The 27723-nt window shown below is 37.2% G+C and overlaps 1 protein-coding gene across 5 annotated transcripts in view; it reads left to right on the forward strand.

Moving 5' to 3' along the window:
- stat3 (signal transducer and activator of transcription 3 (acute-phase response factor)) overlaps window positions 1–24113 on the forward strand; it is a 49624-nt gene extending 25511 nt beyond the window's left edge. For all 5 annotated transcript variants that reach the window (XM_060848978.1, XM_060848981.1, XM_060848980.1 and 2 more), the window contains 19 exons: window positions 2939–3020; window positions 3161–3255; window positions 3384–3535; window positions 3665–3823; window positions 4427–4519; window positions 5343–5402; window positions 7542–7571; window positions 8603–8696; window positions 10803–10850; window positions 12364–12447; window positions 13000–13098; window positions 14179–14314; window positions 15107–15159; window positions 15547–15641; window positions 15936–16075; window positions 19953–20165; window positions 21000–21042; window positions 21248–21363; window positions 21503–24113. In XM_060848978.1, the coding sequence (XP_060704961.1) occupies window positions 2939–3020; window positions 3161–3255; window positions 3384–3535; window positions 3665–3823; window positions 4427–4519; window positions 5343–5402; window positions 7542–7571; window positions 8603–8696; window positions 10803–10850; window positions 12364–12447; window positions 13000–13098; window positions 14179–14314; window positions 15107–15159; window positions 15547–15641; window positions 15936–16075; window positions 19953–20165; window positions 21000–21042; window positions 21248–21363; window positions 21503–21558 (1848 nt within the window). In that variant the 3' untranslated portion in view covers window positions 21559–24113. The remainder of the gene's footprint in view (window positions 1–2938; window positions 3021–3160; window positions 3256–3383; window positions 3536–3664; window positions 3824–4426; window positions 4520–5342; window positions 5403–7541; window positions 7572–8602; window positions 8697–10802; window positions 10851–12363; window positions 12448–12999; window positions 13099–14178; window positions 14315–15106; window positions 15160–15546; window positions 15642–15935; window positions 16076–19952; window positions 20166–20999; window positions 21043–21247; window positions 21364–21502) is intronic.
- The last annotated feature ends 3610 nt before the right edge of the window (window positions 24114–27723 follow it).

Below are 27723 nucleotides of genomic sequence, written 5' to 3' on the forward strand. Positions count from 1 at the left end.
AGTTGAAGCACAAATGCTCATTTAGTGTTAGCTTCTCTTTTAAAATGCAAAACAATGTGAAGCACATTTCAACTGCCTGTTTGAACAATGATATTCAATTTGGAGTTGTTAGTGTAAATTTACTCTGAACTATCCAGAGGCCATATGGTTTAAAATGACAAAAGAATTATCTGCTATTATTCATTTTTCTTTTGAATTTCATGTGGTTCTTGTCCAACCTACTCCAGGCTCAAAAACCTATTGCATCTGACTTTTCTTGTTTTGCGAAGATAGGTTACAGATGTGAAACAGTGGGCAGAATCTTCCCAGCATCTGAACAAATTGGGCAAAGGGCAGACAGCTGGGGGGTGGGCACGATGTGGATAATAGACAATAGGTGCAGGAGTAGGCCATTCTGCCCTTCAAGCCTGCACCACCATTCAATATGATCATGGCTGATCATCCTTAATCAGTATCCTGTTCCTGCCTTCTCTCCATAACCCTTGATTCCACTATCTCTGAGAGCTCTATCCAACTCTTTCTTAAATGAATCCAGAGACAGAGTCTCCACTGCCCTCTGGCGCAGAGCATTCCACGCAGCCACCACTCTCTCTGGCTGAAGAAGTTTCTCCTCTTCTCTGTCCTAAACGGTCTACCCCGTATTTTTAAGCTGTGTCCTCTGGTTTGGTAAATGGAGCCGTTTATCACTACTCTTTGTCTCCTATCAGCCAACCAACTTTCAATCCAAGTTAGTAGTTTGCCCCCAATACCATGCGCCCTAATTTTGCTCACTAACCTTCTATGTGGGACTTTATCAAAAGCTTTCTGAAAGTCCAGGTACACTACATCTACTGGATCTCCCTCGTCCATCTTCAGAGTTACATCCTCAAAAAATTCCAGAAGATTAGTCAAGCATGATTTCCCCTTCATAAATCCATGCTGACTTTGACTTATCCTGTTACTACAATCCAGATGTGTCATAATTTCATCCTTTTATAATAGACTCCAGCATCTTTCCCACCACTGAGGTCTGACTAACTGGTCTATAATTTCCTGCTTTCTCTCTCCCACCTTTCTTAAAAAGTGGTACAACATTAGCCACCCTCCAATCCGCAGGAACTGATCCCGAACCTATCGAACTCTGGAAAATAATCACCAACGCATCCACGATTTCTCGAGCCACCTCCTTCAGTACCTTGGGATGTAGACCATCAGGCCCTGGGGACTTATCAATCTTCTGACCTAACAGTCTCTCCAACACCAATTCCTGGCAAATATAAATTCCCTTCAGTTCAGGTCCTTCAGCCACTGTTACCTCAGGGAGATTGCTTGTGTCTTCCCCAGTGAACACAGATCTGAAGTACCAATTCAATTCTTCTTCCATTTCTTTGTTCCCCGTAATATATTCCCCTGTTTCTGTCTTTAAGGGCCCAATTTTAGTCTTTTAGATGTGAAAAGTCTGATCTTGTTTTTTAAAAAAAATAATAATTTTCTGCAAAGTTTCGACCACTGAATAATTAGATGGCAAGGGCCTTATTTGCATACATTAACATTTCACTATCACCTATCTGCACCCTTCATTGGCAGAAGTCAGCATTGGTAAAGCTTCAATGTCATTTTAGCACATGTCGGACTAACTCTGATATTGTTCACTTTGCTACTGTACTTCAGAGCTTACTGGCCAGTTATGTTGGAGAACTGCTGCTGTGCTGTGGGAATAAGCATCTGTCACCTGCATTGGAGCAGGGTGCATGTTAGGGCTTTTAGCTTGCTTTCCTACTGCTCACAAACTTTGCACTTACAGCCTGACAGCATCTTTTTAGTGCAGGTAGAAAGCCACATAGCTCATCACCGGACAATGAAGAGGGGTAGGCACAGCATATGGGACCACGTTACCCCAATGTCATATTTACAACACATGGCAGCAGCTCACACGGCATGGTTACCAATCTCACTATTGCACGTGCTTCAGTCAAGCAGCCACATTTTAAAGTCTACATTATCCTAAGTCCGTTCAGGGTGGGGATGGGGTGGGGTGCTGGCCAGTCTTCAGTGAAAAAAACTGGTGAGGTGTTCTGAGTGAGTGAGTAGGAACTATATAGTGCAGGAAATCTTTGGTATTTTGGGGAAGTGGGAATAGTAAGAGCCATTGAGGAAAGATTGTGCGTGCAGTAGTGAGATTGGTAGCCATGAGCCTTTGGGATGTGGGTGCGATGGTGAAGTGAGAGTGAGGCATTGGAGAGAGGATGAGTGATCCCTAACCATGCAGTGCACAGAATGTTTGGTTGTAAACCTCTTTATATTTTGCTGAGTGTTCCTCTGCACCATGAACACCACACTCATGAGTGGTTATTTCAGACTAGACTGCCAGTATGGTCTGCTGCGTCAGTCCTGGGGAAGACGAACAGCCTTCCTCTCCACAACACTCCATCAGGACTGCCATGCCCCTACCTGTGAAGAAGGTTGCCAATTTGCCTCTTCTTCAACTATGCCATTTGGAATTTCACCCATAGGACATTAAGGGCAGTTCCTGAATGGAGAATTGGAAATGATATGCTGGTAGGGTTTAAAAATGATGGCCATTGCATGCACATCACAAGGACCTGACACTGACAAACCTCTGCTGAGTGCAAGATTGCTTGAGTGTGGTGCTGTAGATCTTGAATAATTAATAAGTGGATCAGCAGAGAATTTCTTCAGAAAAGTCATCAGGGCTCACAGAGGGGCACCCTCCATGAATTGTCTCAAAATTGACACTTGACTAAAATGTGGACAAGTTCATCCCACTAACTTTGTTTCTTTCGATAGATGCAGTTACTACTTACGGAGTACTGACAGCATTTTCCATATTCATTTCAGACTTTTGGCATCCTCAGCATTCTACTTTTGAATTAAAATTACATATTTTATTATTAAAATGAGGTGTGTAACTAAGGGCCTAAGTGTATTTGTTTTACAGGACCTTGAACACAAAATTAAAATACTGGAAAACCTACAGGATGATTTTGATTTCAACTATAAGACCCTGAAAAGCCAAGGAGGTGGGTTACTCTGATAACTGGTTTAAAAAGATCTGGTATTATATAAATTAGTCATAGGGTTGTGTCAGGAGTTTAATTATTTGAAGTTGTGTTGGATCCTCACAATCTTGAAAACACATTGCTGTTCTAAATGTTTATAGATGTGCAAGATTTGAATGGGAATTCACAAGCAGCGACAAGGCAGAAGATGGCACAACTGGAACAGATGTTAACGGCTTTGGATCAGATGCGGAGGGTACAGTTATTTAAAAAATTACGGTTAATTTTCAAGGATCTTTCTCTTTAGCTGATCATAGCTCAAACTTGCTGTTTCTCTGTTCAGTTTAATATTCGTTCTTGGTATTAAATCTTCCTCTATAACAGCAAATAGTAACTGACCTGGCTGCCCTACTGTCTACAATGGAGTTTGTGCAGAAGACCTTGACAGATGAAGAACTGGCTGACTGGAAAAGGCGGCAACAGGTCGCATGCATAGGAGGTCCACCAAACATCTGCCTTGACCGTCTTGAAAACTGGTATGAAATATATTTGAGAACAGAACCTTTTTGTTTTTAATATAGCCATTTTGAGATATTTTGTCAGACGCTGATGACAAATGGAGTTTTCACATTGCACAATGTACGTGTTATTCTGCCCAATATCAGGATTACATCTTTAGCTGAGTCTCAGCTACAAACACGTCAGCAGATTAAGAAACTGGAAGAACTACAACAAAAGGTTTCTTACAAAGGCGATCCTATTGTTCACCACAGACCTGTTCTGGAGGAGAGGATTGTTGAATTATTTCGGAGCTTAATTAAAAGGTACTTCAATCAAGTGGATGGTTCTCTTTTCTTCTGATCTTCTACAGCTTTTTGCATTCTATTAAAGTGCTATTCTATTCTAAGCTTGAGAGGGTGCATCATTTACTTTAATCAGTTTAATATTTGTGTATGCAACAAGAGAATTGATCTGAGCTGATCACCAATCCCCAATGTCCTAACTGCATGCTGAACACCATGTTTGTTTTGTACCATGGGCACGTATTCACTAGAAGCTGAGTTGAGAAAGCCAGAACTCATTGCTTTAAAATTGTCAGAAAAAACAACCTTAACCTTATTTATCTTGATGAATATAAACCTAGATCATGTTGATCCATCAGACAATATGATGGATCATTTTTACCAATTCAGCATTTTTTCCCACTTATTGGCTGCTCTTCGCTACTGCTAACAATCTCTGAAAATGAAGACTTATTTGGGAATGGGGAATAATGATTACCTATTATATAAAAGCCAAGCTGGAATTCTACTTTTATAAAATACACTAACCCAATCTGACTGGACTCCAGTCAAATACATTTAATTGACACTCAGTCAACTAGTCTTGTAGAGTTTTGGGTTTATTTAACCTGTTTTTCTTCTCAGTGCTTTTGTCGTGGAGAGGCAGCCATGCATGCCAATGCATCCAGACCGTCCTTTAGTGATCAAAACAGGTGTTCAGTTTACAACAAAAGTGAGGTAGGTAGAGAAATACGTATTGAGAACTTTGTCATAATAGTACTCGATAGCAAAAGCTTACAGAATTCTGCAGTGGTTATTCATCTGGATGTTGGATATCAGACCTGATGTGAGAAAGAAACAAATACTGATCAATTATAGTCAGCAATATTTAAAGTAGTCATTGCTATGAATTAAGATATTTAAGTGACTTTATGTATTTACTTCCAATACCAAATTAAATTTTCAATGAATGTCGAGGGATTTCACTAGGCTCCATGCCCTGCACTTCAATGTCACCTTGATTCAACCTTCTTTTAGAAAATAAAGAGTTTAATCTCTATTACAGTACTATAGGATTTTATCTAAATTAATACTTCATTGCAGTACTGAGTGAGTGCTTCATTGTTAAAAGTAAAAGCTGATTCGCCTCAGGCTGGAGTTGTCTGGATCTAGGGTGGACCCATGTAATTAAAATCCTGTCTTAGTGCAAAATTCTGTTGTGAAAAACTACCTTACTGTGACTCTAAAACAACTTTGTATTGAAGCAAAAGTTGCTGAATGACACTCCTGTTTATTTTGCAAATAAAAACTTAATAAACCTTTCTTAATTCAGTCCTGCAGTAAGATAATTTCCGTACCATGCAGACATCGCTACAACAATAAATAGTTTACTGGTGTTTAACAATATAAACTTACGCTATTTACCTAAAAAGCTTCTGTGCACCTGTTGTTTAGTTTCTGAAGCTTACTTATGTACATGTTCACTGTTATCTTTTACTTCATTATGTTTCAATCTATCGTAACTTGCTTATTAAATCTAAGACACACTTTGTGTTCACAGGTTACTCGTTAAATTTCCAGAATTGAATTACCAGCTTAAAATCAAGGTTGCCATTGATAAGTGAGTGAAAAGGAACTAATATACCACCAAGTGTGTTTGTATGTCAGTATTTTATTTGCCAGTGTATTATTGCCTCATCTAACAATTAACCTCCATCACCATTTAATTAAATGCTTCTCGATACTCATAATTTTTGCCAGAGGTTGTATATTTGTTTTATGTGCTTTGTTTTTAATAGACTTTGTGAAACTATTGTGTATTGGCCTTTTATAGTAATTCACAATTGCTTTCAAGTGCTACCCCAAGTCTGTCACATAGTGACAAATATAGCAGTGAACCTGACGTGTTGGTCCTGTTTTATACATAAAGTCATACAGCATGGAAACGGAACCTCTATCCAACTCATCCATGCTGACCAAGTTTCCCAATCTAAATTAGACCCATTTATTTGCATTTAGCACAATCCTTCAGAACCTTTTCCAAATGTGTTTTAAATGTTATAACTGTACCTACATCTCCCTCTTCCTGTGGCAGATTATTTCATGTACGAACCACCCTCTGTGTGAAAAGGTTGCACCTCAGGTCCCTTTTAAATCTTTCTCCTCTCACCTTAAAGATATGCCTATGCTGTCAAGTTTTTAACTCTCTTGCCCTAGCGAAAAGACCTTTGCTGTTCACTTTAACTGTGCTCCTCATGATTTTATAAACCTCTATAAGATCACCAGCAACTTTTTCCCTCCAGTCAAAAAAAGGTTCCAGCCTATCCAGCCTCTCTCTATAACTCAAACCCTCCAGTCCTGGTAACATCATCGTAAAACTTTTCTGCACCCTCTCCATCGGGATGCCTTGGGACGTATTAGGACAAATAATGCCTTTAGGTTTTCTCTCCATGAGAAGGAGCTGGACTTCCCTAATAAAGAAAGGTCTGCTTATTAACATAGGATGTGCTGTGCCTAGTGATTTATATCCCCCGCACAAGCACCACGTAGAATGACTATGATCATTTTTAAGTTGAAAGAGATATTGTTAAAACAAAGTGGACTAGATAGTTCAGGTGTCTCCTGGGACACTTAAAACATTGACCCTAAAATGACAAATAGAATGTCTGCCTTTGTCTCCGTGGGATTGGAAGACAATGGCGAGTAAGCTATATTTCCCAGTGCCTTGGTCAGAGCCCTTCTGGATAAGGCACTAAGGAAGGATGTATTAATCTTGGATGAGGGTACAGTATAGGTTAAAAGATTTAAAGATTAATTTATGAGGATAACCTGGCTTGTTTAGTCTTGTTTAAATGGTTGAAGGATGACCTAATTAATACGATGAAAATATTAGAGGGTTTTGGTAAGGTAAATGCTGAGTAACCATTTTCTTTGAGGGAATCCAAAGCAAGAGGGAAATGATTTGAAAATAAGAACTTCACCAATCTGGAATAATATTCAAGTCTTAATTTTTCACACATGATGATGGTAGAAATCTGCAACATTCCTCCATAAGGCTCTGGATACTGATTCCAATCATGCTTTCAAGATGGATATATCAGAATTTGGGAAAGGTTGGTAAAGAGAGTCAAAATATAGATTAAGTGTGATCTAATTGAATGGCAGAGCATACCTAAAGGGCTGAATGGCCTACTCTTTCTATGTCTCACATCATCAAGTGTTGAATAGCTGTTGTGCTGCTCAAGCAGTCCAGCTGCATTTTGAAGCTTGAGTTTCATCAAAATATATTCACTATCCTTTTCTAATGAGCATTTTGTGCTGCTCAAGAATGTTATGCAATAGTACATCAAGCAAAAACTGTGGACACAAAACACATCAAGCCCAGGTGAATTTCACAATCTGACACGTGAATCCAGTCACTTGATGTATTTACTCTGCAGATACCATTTGCAAATATGTCACAGAACTGTTTTGAAAGGGGTGATTTAGTGTAACCTTTCAATGTATGACCAGTAGAATCATGAATGCAACTTGCTATTTTCAACTTCAAAACTCCAACTTATTACAGTAGCTATTTCCTAGTTGTTTGTGTTTTTTTTAAACATTGAATCAACAAGTGTAGAACATAATAAAACTGCAAAAATTTAGTAAATCAGGTATCCAAAATACTAACCTGACTTACTTTGTATTTTACTTGCGAGTTCAAACTACCATGAACTCAGCAGAAAATAAAATTGGTATTTTCTTTCAATTTTTTCAGGGATTCTGGAGATGGTTCTGCACTGAGGGGGTGAGTTTTTTTTTTATCATTGTTTGTTTGAAGTAATGAGCAGTTTTATATCTGTGCAAGAGGCTACTGAGCAAAGAACAATAGCTCAAATCTGGTTGAAGTGCATATAAGTATCCTAGATAAAAATGCACCTGAGCAAAGGTAGTGCCTTGTTCGGCATTTGTACTGTTTATATATCCACTTTTTTTCTCAAACATGTGAACGATTGATCGTAGCAAAGTTGTATTTATTGCCCATCTCTAATTGTCCTGAACTGCTCGATTCTTTAGAAGATTCTTTAGATCTCAATTGGAGTCAAATAATCAAATAGGTGTTGTCTTTCAGTCTTAATTTGGACCCATAATATATTTGGCTGGGGTTTAAGTCCATGGCACCTAAATGCACTTGAGGTGATAGGAATTAGCTTCTGAGGCATCACCAGCTGATTTCATTTAAAATTCATAATATGTTGGTCAAGAACAAAAACAAATTCTAGTGTTCAATACTTCAACTTAAAAGAATAAACTTTTGCAGCATATTAGATATTCTTATAATGACATTATCATCCATTCTGGTTCAGTAATGCCATTTCTCTGGGGATTGCATTTGTATTGCTAGTAGGGTTTGTAACAGATGCTTTGCACTTAAAACATCATAATTAGGTTATATCATTGAATAAGTTTACATGACCGACAGGAAATATTTATATTTGCATCCTATTTTTTGTGTAAAAACTGGAGTAATATTTACCGAATTTCCACATTGCAAAGTTACTGTACAGGCTGAAAAAGCACTATGTTTACTTCTGCTACTATATTATCTCATACCCTTGTGATAGTAGCGCAACCATAGCTGGTTCTGAGTACTTCAAGGCACATATACTGCACTCTTGGTTTGGCTGAGAAAGGCAGCACAACACAAAGTGCCTTCATTGAATTGATGATTAAATTAGTTGAGTGTAAAAGATTTGTATTGGAATATTGTCTCTGTCTGTCTGTCTTTTGCTCTGAGTACCTGCTTGAATGTGATTTTCTAGTTTTATCATATCTTAGGTCACGGAAATTCAACATATTGGGCACTAATACAAAAGTTATGAATATGGAAGAGTCAAACAATGGAAGCCTGTCAGCAGAATTTAAGCATTTGGTGAGTATTGTTGAGAAACTGCTCTTAAGCAAAGGTCATAAGTTGCTCATACAATACAAATTTAGATATTTACTTTGCAAATAATACTATCATATACTCTGTGATAATTGCTCCATACATATTTAAAAATCTAATTTGTATTGCTGGCCAAGTGTCTGAGGGCAGAATCTAATTAGTGTATGTTGAGAATGGGGTGGGAGCTTCTTCATTCAGATCAAACCGGATGCTGGGAGAGACCTCAGCACTTTCTGGCCTCAACCTGATTTTGGGCAGCCTTCCTACTTGGTCACTAATTGGGACCCTTGGGGGAAAGATTTCCCCATGCCCCTTCTACTTTATATCCCCTCCCAATTTCAATTAGCACACTTCCCTCCCCTTATGCTCTCAGCGTAAGGGACTCTGAGAGAGGATACAGGAGAATATAGATAGACTGGAGAGTTGGGCGGAAAAGTGGCAGATGGTTTTCAATCCAGCCAAATGTGAGGTGATGCATTTAGGCAAAACTAATTCTGGAGCGAATTATACGATGAACAGAAGAGCCATGGGAAAACGTTGATGGGCAGAGAGATCTGTGAGTGCAGGTCCATTTTACCCTGAAGATTGCTGCACAGGTGAATAGAGTGGTCAAGAAGGCATATAGTATGCTTGCCTTCATTGGACGAGGTATTGAGTATAAGAGTTGGGCAAGTCATGTTAAAATTGTACAAGACATTGGTTCGGCTGTATTTAGAATACTGTGTACAGTTCTGTCTACGTTACCAAAAGAATGTGGACGCTTTGGAGAGGGTGCAGAGAAAGTTTGAGGATGCTGCCTGGTATGGAAGGTGCTAGCTGTGAAGAGAGGTTGAGTAGGTTAGGTTTATTTTAATTAGAAAAAAGGAGATTGTTGGGGGGGGTGGGGACCTGTTGAGGGTTACAAAATCATGAAGGGTATAGACAGGGTGGATAGAGACCAACTTTTTCCCAGGGTGAAGGATTCAATAACGAGAGGTCATGCTTTCAAGGCGAGAGGTGGAAAGTTAAAGGGGGATACATGCGGCAAGTACTTCACACAGAGGGTGGTGGGCGTTTGGAACGCGTTGCCAGCAGAGGTGGTAGAGGCAGGCATGGTAGATTCATTTAAGATGCGCGAGTAGGTGGGGAGCACAGGGATACAGAAGCTTAGGAACTGACCAACAGGTTTAGACAGTACATTTGGATTGGCTCAGGTTTGGAGGGCCGAAGGGTCTATTCTTGAGCTGTACCTTGTCTTTGTTCTTTGATCTCTATTCTGCTGAAGGGTCTTACCTGTCAGCTGGGTCCTTTAGTGATTCTAGGACTTGAAGGAGTATTGTCACTGGCAGCAGCCACCACTGCATGTCATGATTATGAAGAGCTTTCAGCTTCTTAAGGGGTGGGATTTCCAATACTAGAGGTCATAAATCCCAGGTAAAGCATGCTGCGGACTAGATATATGCTCAACTGGAACTTAATATGGTAGGCCTTCCCCCAACAAGACTCCTTATCACCGAGATTAATTTCTGCACTAAGTGTACATTTACAAATCTTTTACACTTAACTAATTTGAGTGCCCATGATGTGGAGGTGCCAGTGTTGAACTGGGGTGGACAAAGTCAAATGTCACAGGTCACCACCTGACGAAGGAGCAGTGCTCCAAAAGCTTGTGATTTCAGATAAACCTGTTGGACTGTAACCTGGAGTCGGATCACTTCTAATTTGAGTGTAGTTTGTATATTCCAATTTCTTAACATAAATGTTTTCCACATGCATTATATCTCTAACAAAGGACATCCAAAGCTGCTGAAACCACAGTGAAGTTAAGAGCATCAGGGTGTAAAGGGTAGTGTAAAGGGTAGGGAGTTGCTGACATAATGTGAACAAAGTCCTAGTCATTCCAGTGGAGCGCACTTGTATTTCATGATGAACGTCAGGATTCTTGAAGTCACTTTGAGCACAAATCTTTAATTTGACACATTTAGATGTATTTGATATGAAGAGGTATCACTAGCAACAGGATTCTTAATGTTTTACAAGTTTTATTGTTTCTGATAAGACGCAACAAGCCATGATCATATTTATTTATTAATGTGATCTTTCTCCCTCCAGACCCTGCGAGAACAAAGATGTGGAAATGGAGGCAGAGCTAGTAGTGATGTGAGTACAAATTTAAAATGTAAAATTGCTTGCAACTAAATGTTTGCACTCTGCATTGTACAGTTCTGTTTCAATATAGTTAACTTTCGTATTGCAGTGTTAGTACAGGTACACAAGGGTTGAAACCTTTGGGACCAGCTGGTTTTCAGAATTCAGAAGTTTTAGGATTTCTGAATAAGTGACAGTTTAATGGTGAAATTTTTAAAAATCTCACTGAAAAGCAGACTATGGATCCTGAGTCAGAATTGAGTGCTGGGTCACTCTCCCATGTCACATCTGAGTGATGTGGGTCGAGTGGGTGTGGAGTTGGGTTAGCTGTTTGCACGCTAAACAATCTTGTTAATGAGAAAAAAACTTCATGATTAAACTTCGGATTTTGGAGCTTTTTGGATTTTGGATAAAGGATTGTCTACCTGTATTTCCTTTCTTCTTTAATTTTGGCCGATAAATCTCAGGGCATCTTGGGTTCTCTTTGAATAGATGCAGATCCTAACCTAAGTTTTTATGTGCTTTGAAGTGGAAATTATTTGCTTTTTGTACAGTTTCTGAGGGGGAAGGGTTAGAAAAATAAGTATGATGGAGCAGAAGGTGTCCTTCCCTAACAGCAAACGAACTCTGCCAGCTCACCATCACATTCGTACGCAATTAAAAATGAGCAATAATTGCTGGTCCAGCCGGGAAAGCTCACTCTATTAATTAATGATAAACTGTCATGACTTAACTGGAAAAGGTTACACCTATAATTGTACCCCACTGTTGCACAAGCCATCACAAAATATGTAGAACCCCCAAATAGGCTACCAAGCTTATCAATTTGCCTCACTGTCGGCTATTCAGGACAAAAGCAGTTTATATCAGGTTTCTTCAGTCACAGAAAACAAACCGATTCATTGTAACACACAACTTTAATAATAGAGAAAAGAAATGTGCAGCTGTGCAACTCATGCTGTACCACTTTTAAAATCCCAAATATACACGCACTTGTTCATGATAAACACATTGATAGTTTGACACAATATCGTTGGTGGTTAAAGTGTGTCTCATTTTCTTTTGATTTCGGCAATGGTGACTCACTGCTGCCTGTAAAGTGATGATTGTATCTTCACTGAGAGTTTTCTGTGGACCAAGGTCTTTCCTTGTTAGACTTATTTTTAAAGCTGTCTCGGTTTTTCTGACTTCTCATCTAGGCATGGAGTGAGGGCAGAGAGAAAGATATGTTCTGTTGCTCTGCACATATAAATTTGGAGGAAACTGCTGCTTAACCAATCAAAGGGCTGTCATCAGTCTTTCCTTAGCTCAGCCTCCTAGTGTCATTCAGCTTCTGTAATGATCTCACTGGTACAAAAACCATTGTCTTGCACAGCTTAAAAAATGCATCACTTAATTTTTCCAAATTGTAACATTCTTGATGTTTTAGCTTTCCAACTTTCATTTCAGTTTATTGTACAGAAATCGAAAAATGTTACCCCTTGTACGATGTTTTAGATAATTGTTTCTGTTTTTTTTCTTTCAGGCTTCCCTCATTGTGACTGAAGAGCTGCATCTAATAACCTTTGAGACTGAGGTTTATCATCAAGGACTTAAAATTGATTTGGAGGTAGATTACAACAACATTGCAACATTTGTATTAAATATTTATTGTTAATATATGCCAAATTTCCTCTTGTTTACATATCCATTAAGGAATTCACACTTCTAATTATTTTTGCTTGCTAGTTGTCTAAATTAAATTCTTTGTGGAACGTTTACACTTTGTGGACTTATGGCATGATTAATGTAAAGTATTTCCAATCTTTTGTGTGATTAGCATATGCCACCTTAACTTTGTAAAAAGAAACAGCACTCTGCTATGCAATTAAATATTTGTAGGTTAAGCAGGCTGAACACTCAACCCACTTAGTCCTAACTCCTGTTGAGAGTGGCAGCTTTTACTTATCTGATCACTATTTCCATCATTCTCAGCAGTGTAGGAGGAAATTGGGAAGGCCACATTATAAGGTGCACAGTCTTGTTTTGCAAGTGTTTCTCAGAACGTGGTATTCCAATGTACTTTTGTGATGTAACCAAAATGAAATACTTTTTAAAATCTGCAGAGTTTGAAGCAGTTGTTTACACGTGCTATTAACCAGCTACATAAATTCTTTAACAGACGTCGTCACTGCCAGTTGTGGTAATCTCCAACATCTGCCAGATGCCAAATGCTTGGGCCTCAATCCTTTGGTATAATATGCTAACCAATAACCCAAAGGTATGAAACTCAGTTGTTGTGGAAATTAAAATTCAAGGTTTAGCTTGAAAGGGAGCATTGAGTGAAACATGTTTCAAAGATATTGACTAAAATAATGTAAATCACTAATTGTGTGCCCAATGTAAGAAGGCACCTAAGCTTATAAACACCTTTGCCGATATGTAGTATAATTTATTAGAACCGTTTGTATGTGGTTTCATTCATTGAGGTCAGCCTCGACACTGTTCGCAAGTTTATTTCTGAGTCAAAAAGTCTTGCTTTCATGCTGCTCTAGGAACTTGTGCACATAATCTTGGTTGAAGTTAATGGAAATAAAAATAAAAAAGGCTGCCAATTTAGAACTGCCTTTAGGTTTCTGAAGAGATCTTGATGGTTATCAGAGTTTATCGTAAATGTCTGTTGATGCTCACAACTTCATAACTTATTCAGACTCAACATGCATTGGATGCAGTTTCTTTTAAAAGTTTAAGATGTTCAGAAAACATTACTGCAACCAGTCTTAAGTATTCATTCATGGTACAGGGACATTGCGAAGATAAAATAAAATCTCTGTAATTTTTCAAAATTTGCCATGAATTAAATTTTGTGTTTTTGGTCCCTATTCACCTTTTGTCATAGCTTTAAAATTATACTTTCTGATACATCCATCTTTTCTGATTTTCTGAAGGATATATTTGTTTGATTCCTTTTATTAACATCCTAAACAGCACTACTTAAAAATTGGTTTAATGTTTATGAAATCTTGCACCTTTTTGAGAAGTGGGGTGGTGATTGTCATGAACATTTGGCTAAAGCTATGGAGGAAAGCTGTGTTTATAATTTCTTTTTGGCAAGAGCACAGACCTGTTTAAACTGTTTTAAGTTATTTACAGATGCGCAAGTATTTTTATATAATCAAATTTTAGTGTGTTTAAGGGTAATTAAGTTATGTAACGAAGTTTGAAGGTGATAAATTTACAGGATATAACAGCTTTAGTGCTGTTGGTAAAAGTACCAGCGAACATAAAACATTTTAAGCAAATATCATTACAGCACAGCCACAGTATATTAAGATATTGATTGCATCCTGTTTTCAAACAGAATGTGAACTTCTTCACGAAACCACCAGTTGCCACATGGGATCAGGTCGCAGAGATTCTGAGTTGGCAGTTTTCTTCCACCACAAAAAGAGGCCTGAATATGGAGCAGCTAGGGACACTGGCTGAGAAATTGCTTGGTGAGTAATGAAAATATCAAATAGTCATTGAAGTTACACCATGAGGTAGCATGTCTAAGCACTAAGTTGATCGAAAAGATGTTCTCCGCTATTTTAATCAGTTTAAAAATAGTTTAACCTCTGACACTATTGTGTGTATTCTGATTGAGAAATTAAATATAGTATATATTTAGCCTACAGTGCAGTTTACCCTGTGTGTTAAAATTGCTAAATCTACTTACAATGTGTAGTATTGAGATTACTATTTTATTTGAGTTCAATCCTTAACAATATTAAATTTGTAAATATAATTTTGTTTTAAAATAGATATAAAAGATTGTTTTTTTAAATCAAGCTCTGGTCCCTTTTTTTTCGTAATCCTGTAAAAGAAATACGAAAAATTGTCCTACTGTCCAAGCCATGGTTTCCCTTTAACAAATGATGCTCAAAAGAAATGAGCTGGTTATTCTCATTGTGCTCACGACATCCCACATGATAAAGTGCTGTTATGCAGTCTAGAAAGTAACGCATTCAAAAGTGTCAAAATCATTCTTTTGTAACCGATGTTGATTTAGAAACAGAACGTATGGAGAAAAAAAGTCTATTGGTGACTAAAATGCTTTATTTCCCTTGTGTGCATTTCTAATTGTATGCTGTTGTATGATCATTTTAATAAGTGGTGCTGAAGCAAGAAATATTAACAGCATGTACTATGGAGTACCTAAAATACTTCACATTTGTACTTGAGTTTTTAAATTTATTTCCTTTTATACCATAAAATTCTTTCTGTAATGGTTTTGTTTGTGGTTTTAGGTCCTGGTGTCAACTACTCTGGGTGCCAAATCACTTGGGCAAAATTCTGTAAAGTGAGTGAACACATGTCTTTGTTAAATTCTGTAATGGCATCATAAAACTTGCTTTTAGTTTTAAACTTGTTCTTTGGTATTCATCTTTTGGTCACAAAATTCTCCTTTTACAATGCTCTTAATTTTTTTATAATAATTGGGCAGCATCTTTAGTATACTGTTTTAATGTTTTCAGTTCTAAAATAAAACTCGCTTAATACTAAAATTTTAAGTAAACATCCAGGGGGTTTCACATACCTTCATTGTATCTTATGCTAATTGTTCAGAGGTTCCGTTGCACACTGAGCAAGTTCAGGATAGCACATTTTTTAGTTGAGTCATCAAAATTTAAATAACACGCAAACACTTTAATATTCTTAAATTTGTTTCAATAAATTTTTCATTTAGGAGAATATGCCTGGCAAAGCATTTTCATTCTGGGTATGGCTGGACAATATCATAGACTTAGTGAAGAAATTTATTCTTTCTCTGTGGAACGATGGGTAAGATTTTACTACATCTCTCCTATTTATCTTTATATGCTTATTGCAAACCTCAGTGAACCTCCGTTTCTCATTGCCTAATTCAGCAAAGATGTGCTAGTCGATAGCAAGAGTAATATGCTTCCCTCTGCAAATACTTATTTTACAGTTTGAGAAGATAAATCCTACAGATCGCTGCAGTCTGTTATGTTACATCTTGATGTAAATCTTAGAAGCTTGGTGTGTTGCACAAACTTTGTATTTTTAATAAAACTTGTAATCTTCATAATCATGATTAAATTTGTTTTGTAACAGGTATATTATGGGCTTCATAAGCAAAGAAAGAGAGAGAGCTTTACTGAATGTGAAACCCCCAGGCACTTTCCTACTTCGATTCAGTGAGAGCAACAAAGAAGGAGGAATCACTTTTACGTGGGTGGAAAAGGACATCAATGGTATGTAACTGCTTTTAAGTTAAATAACGTGATGTGAAATAATGTCAGAAAATGGAGAAATCAAAGCTTAATTAGCAGTATCATTTGAATGATTAGACCTTTTACCAAAAAAAAATCTAATGTATAGCAAACATTTCTTATGTCACAACAACTTCCTGTAAAGCTTCAACCCTTTATACAGTTGAGGGTTGGTCAGCACTGTTGGCTGGAGGGCTGGTTTGCATTACACAGTATGGGTTCAGTTTCCATGTCAGCTGAGGTCCCACCTTCTCAACTTCACCTCTATCCTGAGGTGTGGTGACCCTCCGATTTAAGCTCTGCAATGAATGAGTAACCCTGTTGTCCTGAGGTCCTGGCTGATCTGTGGCCTAACTGCAGATACAGAATTAAAGGCTCACACTGAACAACAACAGGCTGTTCGAACCCAACTTTGAAAGAATGAGTGTCTGTGCCCCCCACCGCTTCTCTCCCTTTCGGTCTGTGATGTGATGTGATGTGTTTCTGTTACTGGACCAATAATTAAGAAAGCATGCGTTCAACCATGGCAGTTTGATTATTTAAACTGTGTAATATAACATGGAATGAATAAGAGACCAAGAAGGGGTTAATTTTTACAGTTGGTTCTCCTTGTTTAGACACTGAAACATCACACTGGGCTGAAGTCGTTCTTAACAACAAAAAAACAAAACTGTATATAGTCATTAGAAAGGCCTTGATGAAAACTGTAAACAAAGTTTGAGTTTTCTTTTGTTCCCATACTATTTCTGACTCTGGCCTAAATCTTTTCAGTTCTAACAACCTTGAAACTTTCTATTTAAACTCTTTTGGCTTAGAGGCTCTACAAAACTAAAACACTTCCTTCATGGTAACTTTTTTTTCTGAACTGAGACTTTGGTCAGTTTTTTCTGGTTAAAACTGAATGAATGGGTTTCTTCGCTGATGTAAGCTCAGCAATATAAGCAATCTCTTCATGCTTCCAGCTCACTGCCTTTATCCCTGATGAAGGGCTTTACCCCAAAACGTCGATTTCGCTGCTCGTTGGATGCTGCCTGAACTGCTGTGCTCTTCCAGCACCACTGATCCAGAATATAAGCAATCCCACCATTAACTCTGACAGGCATGTGACTGCAGGCTCATGATTTCATAGAATTGATGCACTTGGTGAGGAGGGGTCAATGATCTGTGTTTTAAGAAAAAATCATTTTGGTTGGCCCATATTATCTGCCTCCATTTTTAAATCTAAATGGGATAAGAAAGGTATTAAAAAGTAGTGTACACCATTCATCGCACAAATAAACCATTTAGTTGAATTGAATATTCTATTCAGGATGACCTGGCATTATTTGAATCACAAGTGACTCGAGTGGACAATAAATAATAGTCATGCCCATAGCAAAGAAATTGTTTTTCAAACTTCTAATGTACCATTGGTGATACCATGGCACATCTAGTACCAGTTTTGATCGTAAGAATGTAATGCAGATTTATTTCAGCAGATGAATTTTGAAGTCTTCTAATACAGTGAGAATGAAAAATCTGAGAAATGTGTTTGCCTCAAAGACAGGTTACTAAGAATGATGTTTCATTGTTTAGAACTAAGTTCCAGTACATCTTCCTTAAACATGAGAAATGGCAAAAGCAATTTTAATATTAAATAAGTATAAATCAATGAGAAAAAAATTATTATGGTGTGGAACAGTGCTGTCTCTAATATTTTTAACACTGCTACATAGACCTACAGTAGTGGGTTTGCAAAGTGGAAGCCAGTATTTCTATGCACTGAGGTGGTGTGAATGGAAACATCTCCCCCACCACCACCACCACCACCATTACCTATACGTTCACACAGCCGCACAGCTTAGTGTGGATTATTTCCATAAAAATGCATCCATTGAAAAAGCACTTACTCCCCTGGGGCTTTACAGGTTTCCCCTGCTATCTGAAATAGAGCATTTCCATGAAACCTTTTGTAAGTCAAAATGACGAAAGCAAAGAAGCAATTTTAGCGAAAATCCTCTTCAAATTTCTTTTGGTTAGCGAAAACAAACGGATGCTAATGTAGATCCTTTCTAAAAGCAAAGTGACATAAAGCGAACTTTTGAAAAGTGAAGTATACCCGTTCATCCAGTCAAATCCACCAGCTATAATTTTAGATTCTGCATTTATGTTTCTATATGACATTGTGCTTCATGCCTTTTTCTCATTAGGAAAAGAAAATGAAGGTGATTATGATGTTTTATGTTGCATCACTGATTTCATCCAAATCAACATGAATGTTTAGTAGAGTAAGGTTGTCATAACATTTGAATGTGCTTAATAAGTTGAGTGATTCAGAACCTACTGCACTTTCAAAAAGGAAAGGTTTGTGTGTGAGGAGTTTGGAGATCAAGGTGTCTCAGGACAGAAGTCAAGGGGTGTTAATTGTCAAGAAGCAACAAAGAGATCCAGCATGTGTTAGTAGTAGGTGTTAATAGCTGAAAGTACAACAATGAAAACAAGACACTGGGGGTCAGGATGCAGAAGGCATCAAAATGACGGAGTTTACATTGAATCCAGAAGGCGGTAAAGTGCTCAAGACAATGAAACACTGTTTCTCCAGCTTGCCTTGGGCTTCATTGAAAGAATTCAGCAGGCTAAGAACAAATGTGAGCCTGCGAGCAAGATCCTAAATTGAAATAGTAAGCAACTGGAAAATTGGGATCATCCTTGCGGATTGGAGGTGTTCTGCAAAGTGGTTTTCTGTGTTTGATTTCTCTACTGTAGAGATTTTTGTAAGCAGCCAAACAATAGACTTGATTTAAAGAGTAAAAGTAAATACAATTGTCTGTTGTCTTGTACAATGAGGAGGAAGGAACTAAAATGGCAAGTGGCATACCTTCTGTGATTGCGCAGTAAAGCAAGGAAATGATTCCTTCAGAATGGTGATGGTGAAGGGAGGAGACACGTGGTAGAACTAGCAGGATTATATTGCAGGCAGTTAAGATTTAACAAGTGCGTTTGACCTTTCTGTCTCTCCATATGATGGATTGCTGATGTTTTTTTTCCCCCAACCTCCCACTCAACAGCTTGAGTTTGAGCTCCAGGATGAGTGGGAAGGTGTTGGGATGGGCATTTGTCATATTTCATATGCCACGTAACCCACTCAGAATGCACCCAGCAAAGGCATATAAAATTGTAAATTTTAGTACCTTGCATGCTAAAAGAGCCGTTATCTTAGGTAGAACTTCTTTCAATAATAAATGTGGTATGGTTAGCTGAGGTGCATGAAAGCAGTCTCTTTACTTGAAAGAGGAGAGACTAGTGTGTGGGTCTTCATTGTGTTTGCAAATATAAGTGACCAAGTTTTTTTTCAATTTATAACCTTGAAGTTTAAACAGGTGTAATTTTTTTTTTATTTAATGTCACATTCTTAGTGTAGGTACAAATCTAATCAAATGTACTAATGTCTCAGCAACTTCTAAGATGCAGTCACGATAATATTTCTGATGCATTATTGTTTCACATCCAGAACTTTGGTTTGTGTTCAGTTCGATTAGATTGAACAGCTTTTTTTTTTAATGATCTGAAAGGGGTTTGATTATTATCAATCCACTTCCAAGTGGGCAGATGTGCTTGACGCTTGCACAAGATGTCCAAAGCTGATGGGTTCCATTAACCAGAATTATCACAAATTTTTGTCTGATATTTTTTGATTTGGCAAGATTATAACTTTTGCTTGAAAGTCTCACATCTGAACTATGACATGCTTTTTCATTTTTGGTGTAATTTTAAGTTGAATTAATAAGATATTTGATTATATTAAAATGTTCCATTGCTGTAATTCTAGTTTTTGAAATTTGGATTATTTTATACATTTGTTTTAACCACTTTCTAACAGGAAAAACCCAGATCCAGTCTGTGGAACCATACACCAAACAGCAACTAACCAATATGTCTTTTGCTGACATTATCATAAGTTACAAGATCATGGATGCTACCAATATCCTTGTGTCACCACTAGTGTATTTGTACCCTGACATTCCAAAAGAAGAAGCATTTGGAAAATATTGCTGCAGTGAACCTCAAGAAGCTATTGATCCCAATGATCCAGGTGAAGCTTTCAATCGTGCCTAAGTTCTCATTCTTGGTCTTCTGTACTCTTGTTCATATTACAAGTGCAGAATGTTGGTAAGAAGGACGTTGTTCACCCTGCATGTTGAATGCTAGTTAAAACTTTGAAATTGGGAATTATCTAGCCAACTGTAAAATGAGAGAAACCAGAGACTTCAAAATTACATTTTAAGTTCCACATGTCAACTATGGGTGAGTTAGCTTATTTGACTACATTGACAATTCCCTATCCAGCTGATGTAGCCATGAGGTAGATGTCCTCGCTCTGTCCCCGGGGGTGGAAGGCAATGGTGAACAGACACTGACAAACTGTCATTAAAATGACTCCAGATGATGGAGCAGCAGACACTAACCTTCCTGTACTATTATAGACCATGATTGCTTATTTATTTTCTCAACAAAACTATCCCTGAGATTCATGAAGGGTCTGATTCCTGTACTTCACTGTGTTGCTGGATCCATCAAGAATTGTAACTTTATCTAATCTACAACCTCTTTAAAAGTTTCTGCACGCACAATATAACCATTTAACAATTGTATTCCCATTATCTACTCTCAATTTTACCAGGCAATAATGACCATGCAGTAAACTACTTTAAATTGGGCAACCCATCTTCAGTGGCTGCACTAAGAACAACTATTCATTGTCAAACCCTTGGATACTCCACTTTTCAGTCAGGAAAATAATACTTAGTTCTTAGAAGGATTGGGAATGGTAGTTGATAGTCTTCAAATTTATAACTTTTAATTGTAAATTTTGCTTTTCTCTTTTCTAATACTGTAAGCTCATTTTGATTCTTTTTTAATATTGCAGAAACATTTGCATACCTGAAGAGAAAATTCATTTGTGTGACACCGTAAGTAAAAACTGATGTATTGGATTTTTTTTGGCCGATTTTAGAATATGCTTCAGTGACATGTTTTATATGATCGTCTAACCACTGTCATGAAGCAACAAGAGTATTTTGCGTACATTAATAGCAGTAACTGCTTTATATAAATTTAATGATACAGGCATCTCAACTTGAAAATCTATTTGCTTTATGTATCTAATTTGTACAGAACAAATTCTGGCAACACAAGTGACCTTTTCCCAATGTCTCCACGTACACTGGACTCTTTAATGCATTGTGGAAGCAATAATGAAGGACCTGAACAAGGAGCAGCGGGTGGCCTTGGTAAGTGACAAGCAGGATTCTCTCCAAACCCGTACTGTTCACCCGGAGGAGTAGTGGAACTCCAATCCAATTACTACTTTTCAGAGGGATTTTCAAACAATTTTAATTTTACTGTTTTATTTTTCTATTGCTTTTACAGATTCCATTACTCTGGACATGGAGTTTGGCACAGAATGTGCTGCTTCTCCAATGTAAATTCTGTCCACCTTTTAGGCAAAGCAGGATCTGTTATCTTGGTTATATCTTCAGTATGATTAACCACTAGTTATAATAGTTTACATCGTAATTTGTTTATATCTATTGTCTTTTGAAACTTAAGTGCTTTGATAATGTTACCATTTACTTGCATATAATGCTTTTACCATATGTATCATGTTCATTTCCAGCTGTTTATTTCAAATCTAATACAACCAAGAAAGATTTGTTTCATACTGGTTCAATGCTTCAACCTGGATCCTATTAGCCCCTGCATTGGCAAATGATTCAAAATGAAATAAACTTGTCTGCAGTATGTTGCAAGATTCTGGTGCACTAGGGCATTATGCTACCCTTGTATATTGTCCTTATTCGTATGGATTTATTAATTGTATGTTCTCAACGGTTTCAAGTATACAGTCTCACCACGTGGTGGGATTAAAAGTAAATCATCAGAAGCGTCTCCACTGTCTGAATTCAGCAATGATTTACTGACGAAACAGTAAACTACATTTCTGCGACTTGGCCCTGGTGCATCTTGTTTGGCAATTGACTCTCAGGTGTGTGGAAACCAACTGTTGCGCATGACCAGTGTTTTGAACTGCGTTTTAAAAATGTTTTTATTCATCCTCTGAACCTGAACAGCCGTGGGAGACTGGCATGGATTATCAATACCTTGTTGCCTTGAAAAGACGGTGGCATACCTTTCTTGGACTGCTATATCGGTTTGAGACAGCTGAGCAGATTGTTAGGTCATTTTAGAGCATGTTTAAATCAATCATGTTGGTATGGACTTGTACTTGCACATAAGCCAGACTGAGTGAGAGTAATAAATTGTTTGCCTTAAAGGATGCTAGGGAATCGGTTGGATTTTTATCGCAACCAAAACCAAACTGCTGAGGTCGCTTACAGATACCAGCTTATTTCCATGTGTTTTTATTAACTGAAGTCAAATTCTGTAACTGCTATCATGGGCATTCTATTTCCATGATCTGGATTGTTAATCCAGGCCTGTACTGAATAGAGATGAGAAAAAGAGATGGATGCTGAAACTGGACTATATGGAAAAAATATCAATTATCTTGTTGATAAACTGCACCTTCTGTGACTATTCAGTAGTTCTCACAAGGGAAGCATACTGCCATGATGCATTGGACGAGCTGACTACTCAATTTATTTTAAAAGTCAGCTCAATTTTCTTTGCATGACTGGATATTGTAATGCATTGCTAAATTTAGCAATAAAATTGGATTTTTAATGTAGCTCACCATTAAGTAAATCAGTAAAATTGTTCTCAAAAGTAGATTTGTTTTTATATTAAAAGCATTTTTTTGTTGTTGTTGCAATTCTTAAACAAGGTTCTAAAAGACAACTATATCTATGTGGTATATTTCCACCAAAGGAAGAGAAGAACTTAATGTATTAATAAACTTAGAAATGATTGAACATGTAATTTGCATTAAATTGTGGGGAATTGTATTATGTCTGGGATTTGTACCTTTTTAGAGTGGTATTGTTGGAGCTGAACAATAACAAAAACTGTTTGAACTAGCCTGGGCCAGAAGCAGAAGATTATAATTCAACAAGGTCTGCAACCATTCTGTCTTTCAATGATGTGATATTTATCATGCACAAAAGTATATACAGAGCAATGCTTGATCTGACTGTGGGAATGCATTTTCAGAATTCTTGATGGTGTTCTCAAACTTGAGATTGATTGAAATAAATGGAATGTGCAAGTGAAATGCTACATATGACCATGCCTTTTGACCCAAGTGCATTTTAAAAAGCAAAAAAAGATTTTGCTAATAATCAATCAGTATTTTCATTTCCCCTGTGTAAAACGTCTTTGCAGATGACCACGCAGTAGTGTGTATAATTCCAATAAGTATGCATTGTACTACCATATGGATAATGTTGCCTTAAACATATAATCATGAATTTTGACTTTTAACTCAGAAATCCATGATTAAGATACACTAAAAATTGCTTTGGAGTATCTTTGTGTATTTTTCCCCATTTGTTACAAGAGAGGGAAGAAATATTCTACAAGTTTGAAAGATTTTCTTGATCAGGAAGCTAAATTCATTGGAAAAGTAATTATTTAACAGAGCTACTACATAGTGTCCAGGTTTGAATTCAACTGGCTTGAGTAAACTTTTTTTTACACCTCATTTCCCTGATTCAGTATAAGGCAGTAATATTTAACTGTACTGTAAAGCCAATTGTATGCATCTGCTTTCTTCAAAAAGGATTTACTTTTCAGAAGTAGGGATGCATATTTCTATTCCCCGAATTGTATATTGAGAAAAGAATGTAGGATGTAACAAATTCTAAAAATGATTGAATGTCATTAAGTTGTAAAGCATTCTAAGACAATGCATCCAATTCTAATTTCAATGTTTTTGTTTCTAAGTTTCATTTTTGAAATGTATGTTTGACTATATTCAAGATGTGTATATGAAAAGTGTGTGTAAATGAAAAAGGCAGCGTTTATATATGCTGTAAATCTCCTTATCCTTTTACTGATTAAAAGGCAAAGCTTTGCATGTTCAGTTGTTCCAGTTTTTCTTTCACACAAGTTTGGATTTGTCAAATTGTCTTCAAATTATCATTGTGCTAGAAATCAAATATATTTTCATCACCATGAATTAAGAATGCATTTCTTCCAATGTACACATGATTGTGTCAAGAAAGAGAACAACTGGTATTATCTTGGGCATTATTTCACTGCTATTTCCCTGTATCTGTTGTAAGTGCATGAAACAAAATTCTAAACTACCTTACTCAGTAGTAACACCATATCAAAACATCTATATATTTAATTGATGCATCTTGATTTTCTATAAAGTCAGATTTAATTATATGTATTTTATTTTTAATTTTAAAGCATGGAATTTGCAAGGGTTTTGACAGCAAAACTTTTGCGTTCCCTTCGATTATCCTTCAGAAATCTGAGCACAACTTCGAGTCTGAATGCATGCACAAATTAACACCCCCATCCTGATGTTGCTATGTTCTGTGTTAACTGGTTTGCCACTGTTGGAAATTAGAAGCTGCTGTCAGTTATCAGAACTCGCTTGACATTCTTTGAAAAATATCCTGAGATGTTTTAGACTTGGTGAGTAAAATGTGCCGAACCAACGGAAGAGAAATTACGAAAGCTTTTCAAAGGTTTGGACAAAAATAGATGCTTTAAACCTAGAGAAGCAAAGAAGGTATGATTTGGGAGGGAGGAGGTGGGTGGGGTCATTTCCAGAGTGAGGAATCCAGGCAGCTGAAGCTGAGGCCACCATTAGTGGAGTGAAATGAAGAAGAAATTATTCACAATTCAAAAGTGACCAGTTCCAGGATTTTCAGGACGTTTCATTGAAATTCATTATCAATAAGGCGAACCCCTATATTCCACAAGAGAGTAAATAAATCCAATTGTTTCTGCTGGTCATATTTCACCAGTGTAGATATCCCCTAAATGCAAGTAACTACTATTGATGGACACTGTTTCAAATCCAAATAATGTGGCATGTTAAATTCAATTAATTAACATAATCTCTAGAATTAAAAGCTAGTCTAAATGGTCTACTCTTTGTTCATATATAAAAACAACATTTAAGAAGCTCCATAGACTGAATGTTAAACCATTTGTTATCAGGTGGATGAAAGATTCCTGAGGATATGCTGGAATGTAGAGTTGAGGTTAAAATAAGATCAGTCATGTTTAGGTCAAGATTCTTAAAACTTTAGTTTCCCATCTGACTTGAATCCACCCTTGTGAAGCTAAAATGCCTCCTCCTAACTCTACAACTCTAATCTCTGCTCCTTGTTTTATACATAATTAGTGAAGGAATTGCAAAACAAAAACAAACTGCTGGAAAATTCCATTTTATTTTAACGGAGGAATTCAGATAAATAGCCAATACCCACTTGCTGATTGGCAATTTGAAGACCAGTGAATTTCAGTATGGCAGAGCTATAGAAACTGTACTTCAATATAAGCCAGTCCCTCCAATAAACAAACATGAAGATATTAAGATGGCTGAAACACTTGTGAATATTCACTTCCAAATTCTTTGATGTCATTACATTTTATTGTTAAATTAATTTGTTTGATTGTGACACAGTGAGTTCTTCAGATCCTAATGGAAGCTCACGTCACACTTGGTAACTGGTGTACTGTGTATTAATGTAGATAGGTTTTTAAAATGGTAAAGTTACAGTAGTAGTAGTAGTAGTAGTACAGAGTTGTTCAGGGTTCAATTTATTTGCCTGATATTTTCTAATTAACCTTTTCAGAGATGTCATGATTCACTTCTAAAGCAGGTGGGATTTGAGCCCTGACCTCTTTGCTCAGAGATAGAGATACTACCCCTAAAAGGCTTTAACTTCTTCATCAGACACATACACAGGACTGAGTTCACTATTTAGCCCAAAGGCTCATCCACATAATTATCGAACCCTATTACTATAATTTCCATACTAGCTAGGTTTTGATTCAGTATTTCTAATTTTATTTTTCTTCAATATGTTTACACAGTTCCTTAAAGTTTTAAGTAGTTGTATGATTACTTTTTCAATAGGTGTTTATTCTTCATTAGTACTGAAGGATATTTCATATTGTGAGCAGGGAAGAAAAAAACAAGGTTAATGTGAGATGCCCTGAAAGGCACTATATAATTGTTTATAGTGTTTTTCTTTCAAGCTACTTTATTCACTATAATCAATTTGCACACAGCAAGCCCCCACAAACTGTAACCTAATATTGGTTGAAGGATAAATAGTGGCCAAACCATCATTGAGAGCTCACCTCTTTTCAATGATAATTTAAATAAAATAAAATTTTCCAAGATATTGCACTGAAGAGAGATGAAGCAAAGTTTGACATCAATTCCAATCAGGAAAAATTGGGGCAGACAGCAGACAGAGAGAGATTCTACGGCGTGACCTAAAAGAAGGAAGAGATGAGGTTAAAGAACAGACTTCCAAAGATCTTTGCACATAAAACACGACCATCAATAGTGAAGTGACTTAAATATGGGGAAGCTTATGAGCCACAAATTAGTTGAGGGCAGATACATTGTAGGGATGGAGAATATTAAAGAGAGGGAGGGGAGAGGGTATAGAGAGGTTTGATGATCAGGATACTCAAAATTTGAACACTACTTGACTAGCTGTCAGCGTATGTAAGCACGCACAGGTGCTGGAGTGAAGCAGATGTTTTATTTTGTCCCTAGGAAACCCAGTTGACTTCAAGATTACAGAGAATAGAATGTGGAAATGCGGCAGGAATGCATTACAATCATCAAGCTGAGTAGTAACAAAGACCTGAAAGAGGGCCTTGGCAGCAGCTGAGCTGGGGCCGGGTTGCAAAATGTTATGGAAGTGGAAATGAATGCTTTTTACAGATGTAGGTCTACAAATCTGGAATAAATGATACTAAGCTTTTCAGACTCTGATGATGGGAGAAAGTGGGGACTACAGATGCTGGAGATAGAGTCAAAATGTGTGGTGCTGGAAAGATGGGGATGGAGTTAATGGACCGGGATTGAAGACAATAGCTTCAGGATGTTTCCAAAATGTAATTAAACAAAATTGTCTTCATCCGGTATTGAACATCAGATGAGCAGTTTTATAACTTATGAGATGGGTGAAGTTAGCTGATCACTGAGCTGGATGTAATCATGTGATTGATGCTATGCTTTCAGAAGATGTTACTAAGGGATGCAGTGTATATGGGGAAATAACAGAGCTACGGATAAATCCTTGGATGACATTGGGGTAACAGTGCAAGAATGAGACACGAAGCCATTTCATGTGGCGATTCCCTGGCTTTGATTAGAGAAATAAGAAAGGAACTACAGTCCCACTGAGCTGAACAACACGGAGTCTTTCGAGGTGAACAGTGTTTTAAATATAGGGAGCTATGTCAAAGGCTGCAAATAGTTTCAGAAGGGACAGTTTATCACAGTCACATTGTTTTAACAGTTGAAATATGTGGGATCATATCTGTACCTTTTACAATTGATAGTAGTTAGCTACCCTTTCACAAGTGATGTGATAGGTATTCTAATCTTCAAATTATTTTAAGACCTAACAATGTTCTCTAGGTGGTGTTCATAATTGGTCATTTTAAAATGGCCCAATCTTGATGTTGTTCATATCTCTGCC

The sequence above is a fragment of the Hemiscyllium ocellatum genome, chromosome 32, assembly GCF_020745735.1.
Source record: "Hemiscyllium ocellatum isolate sHemOce1 chromosome 32, sHemOce1.pat.X.cur, whole genome shotgun sequence".
Classification (NCBI taxonomy): Eukaryota; Metazoa; Chordata; class Chondrichthyes; order Orectolobiformes; family Hemiscylliidae; genus Hemiscyllium; species Hemiscyllium ocellatum.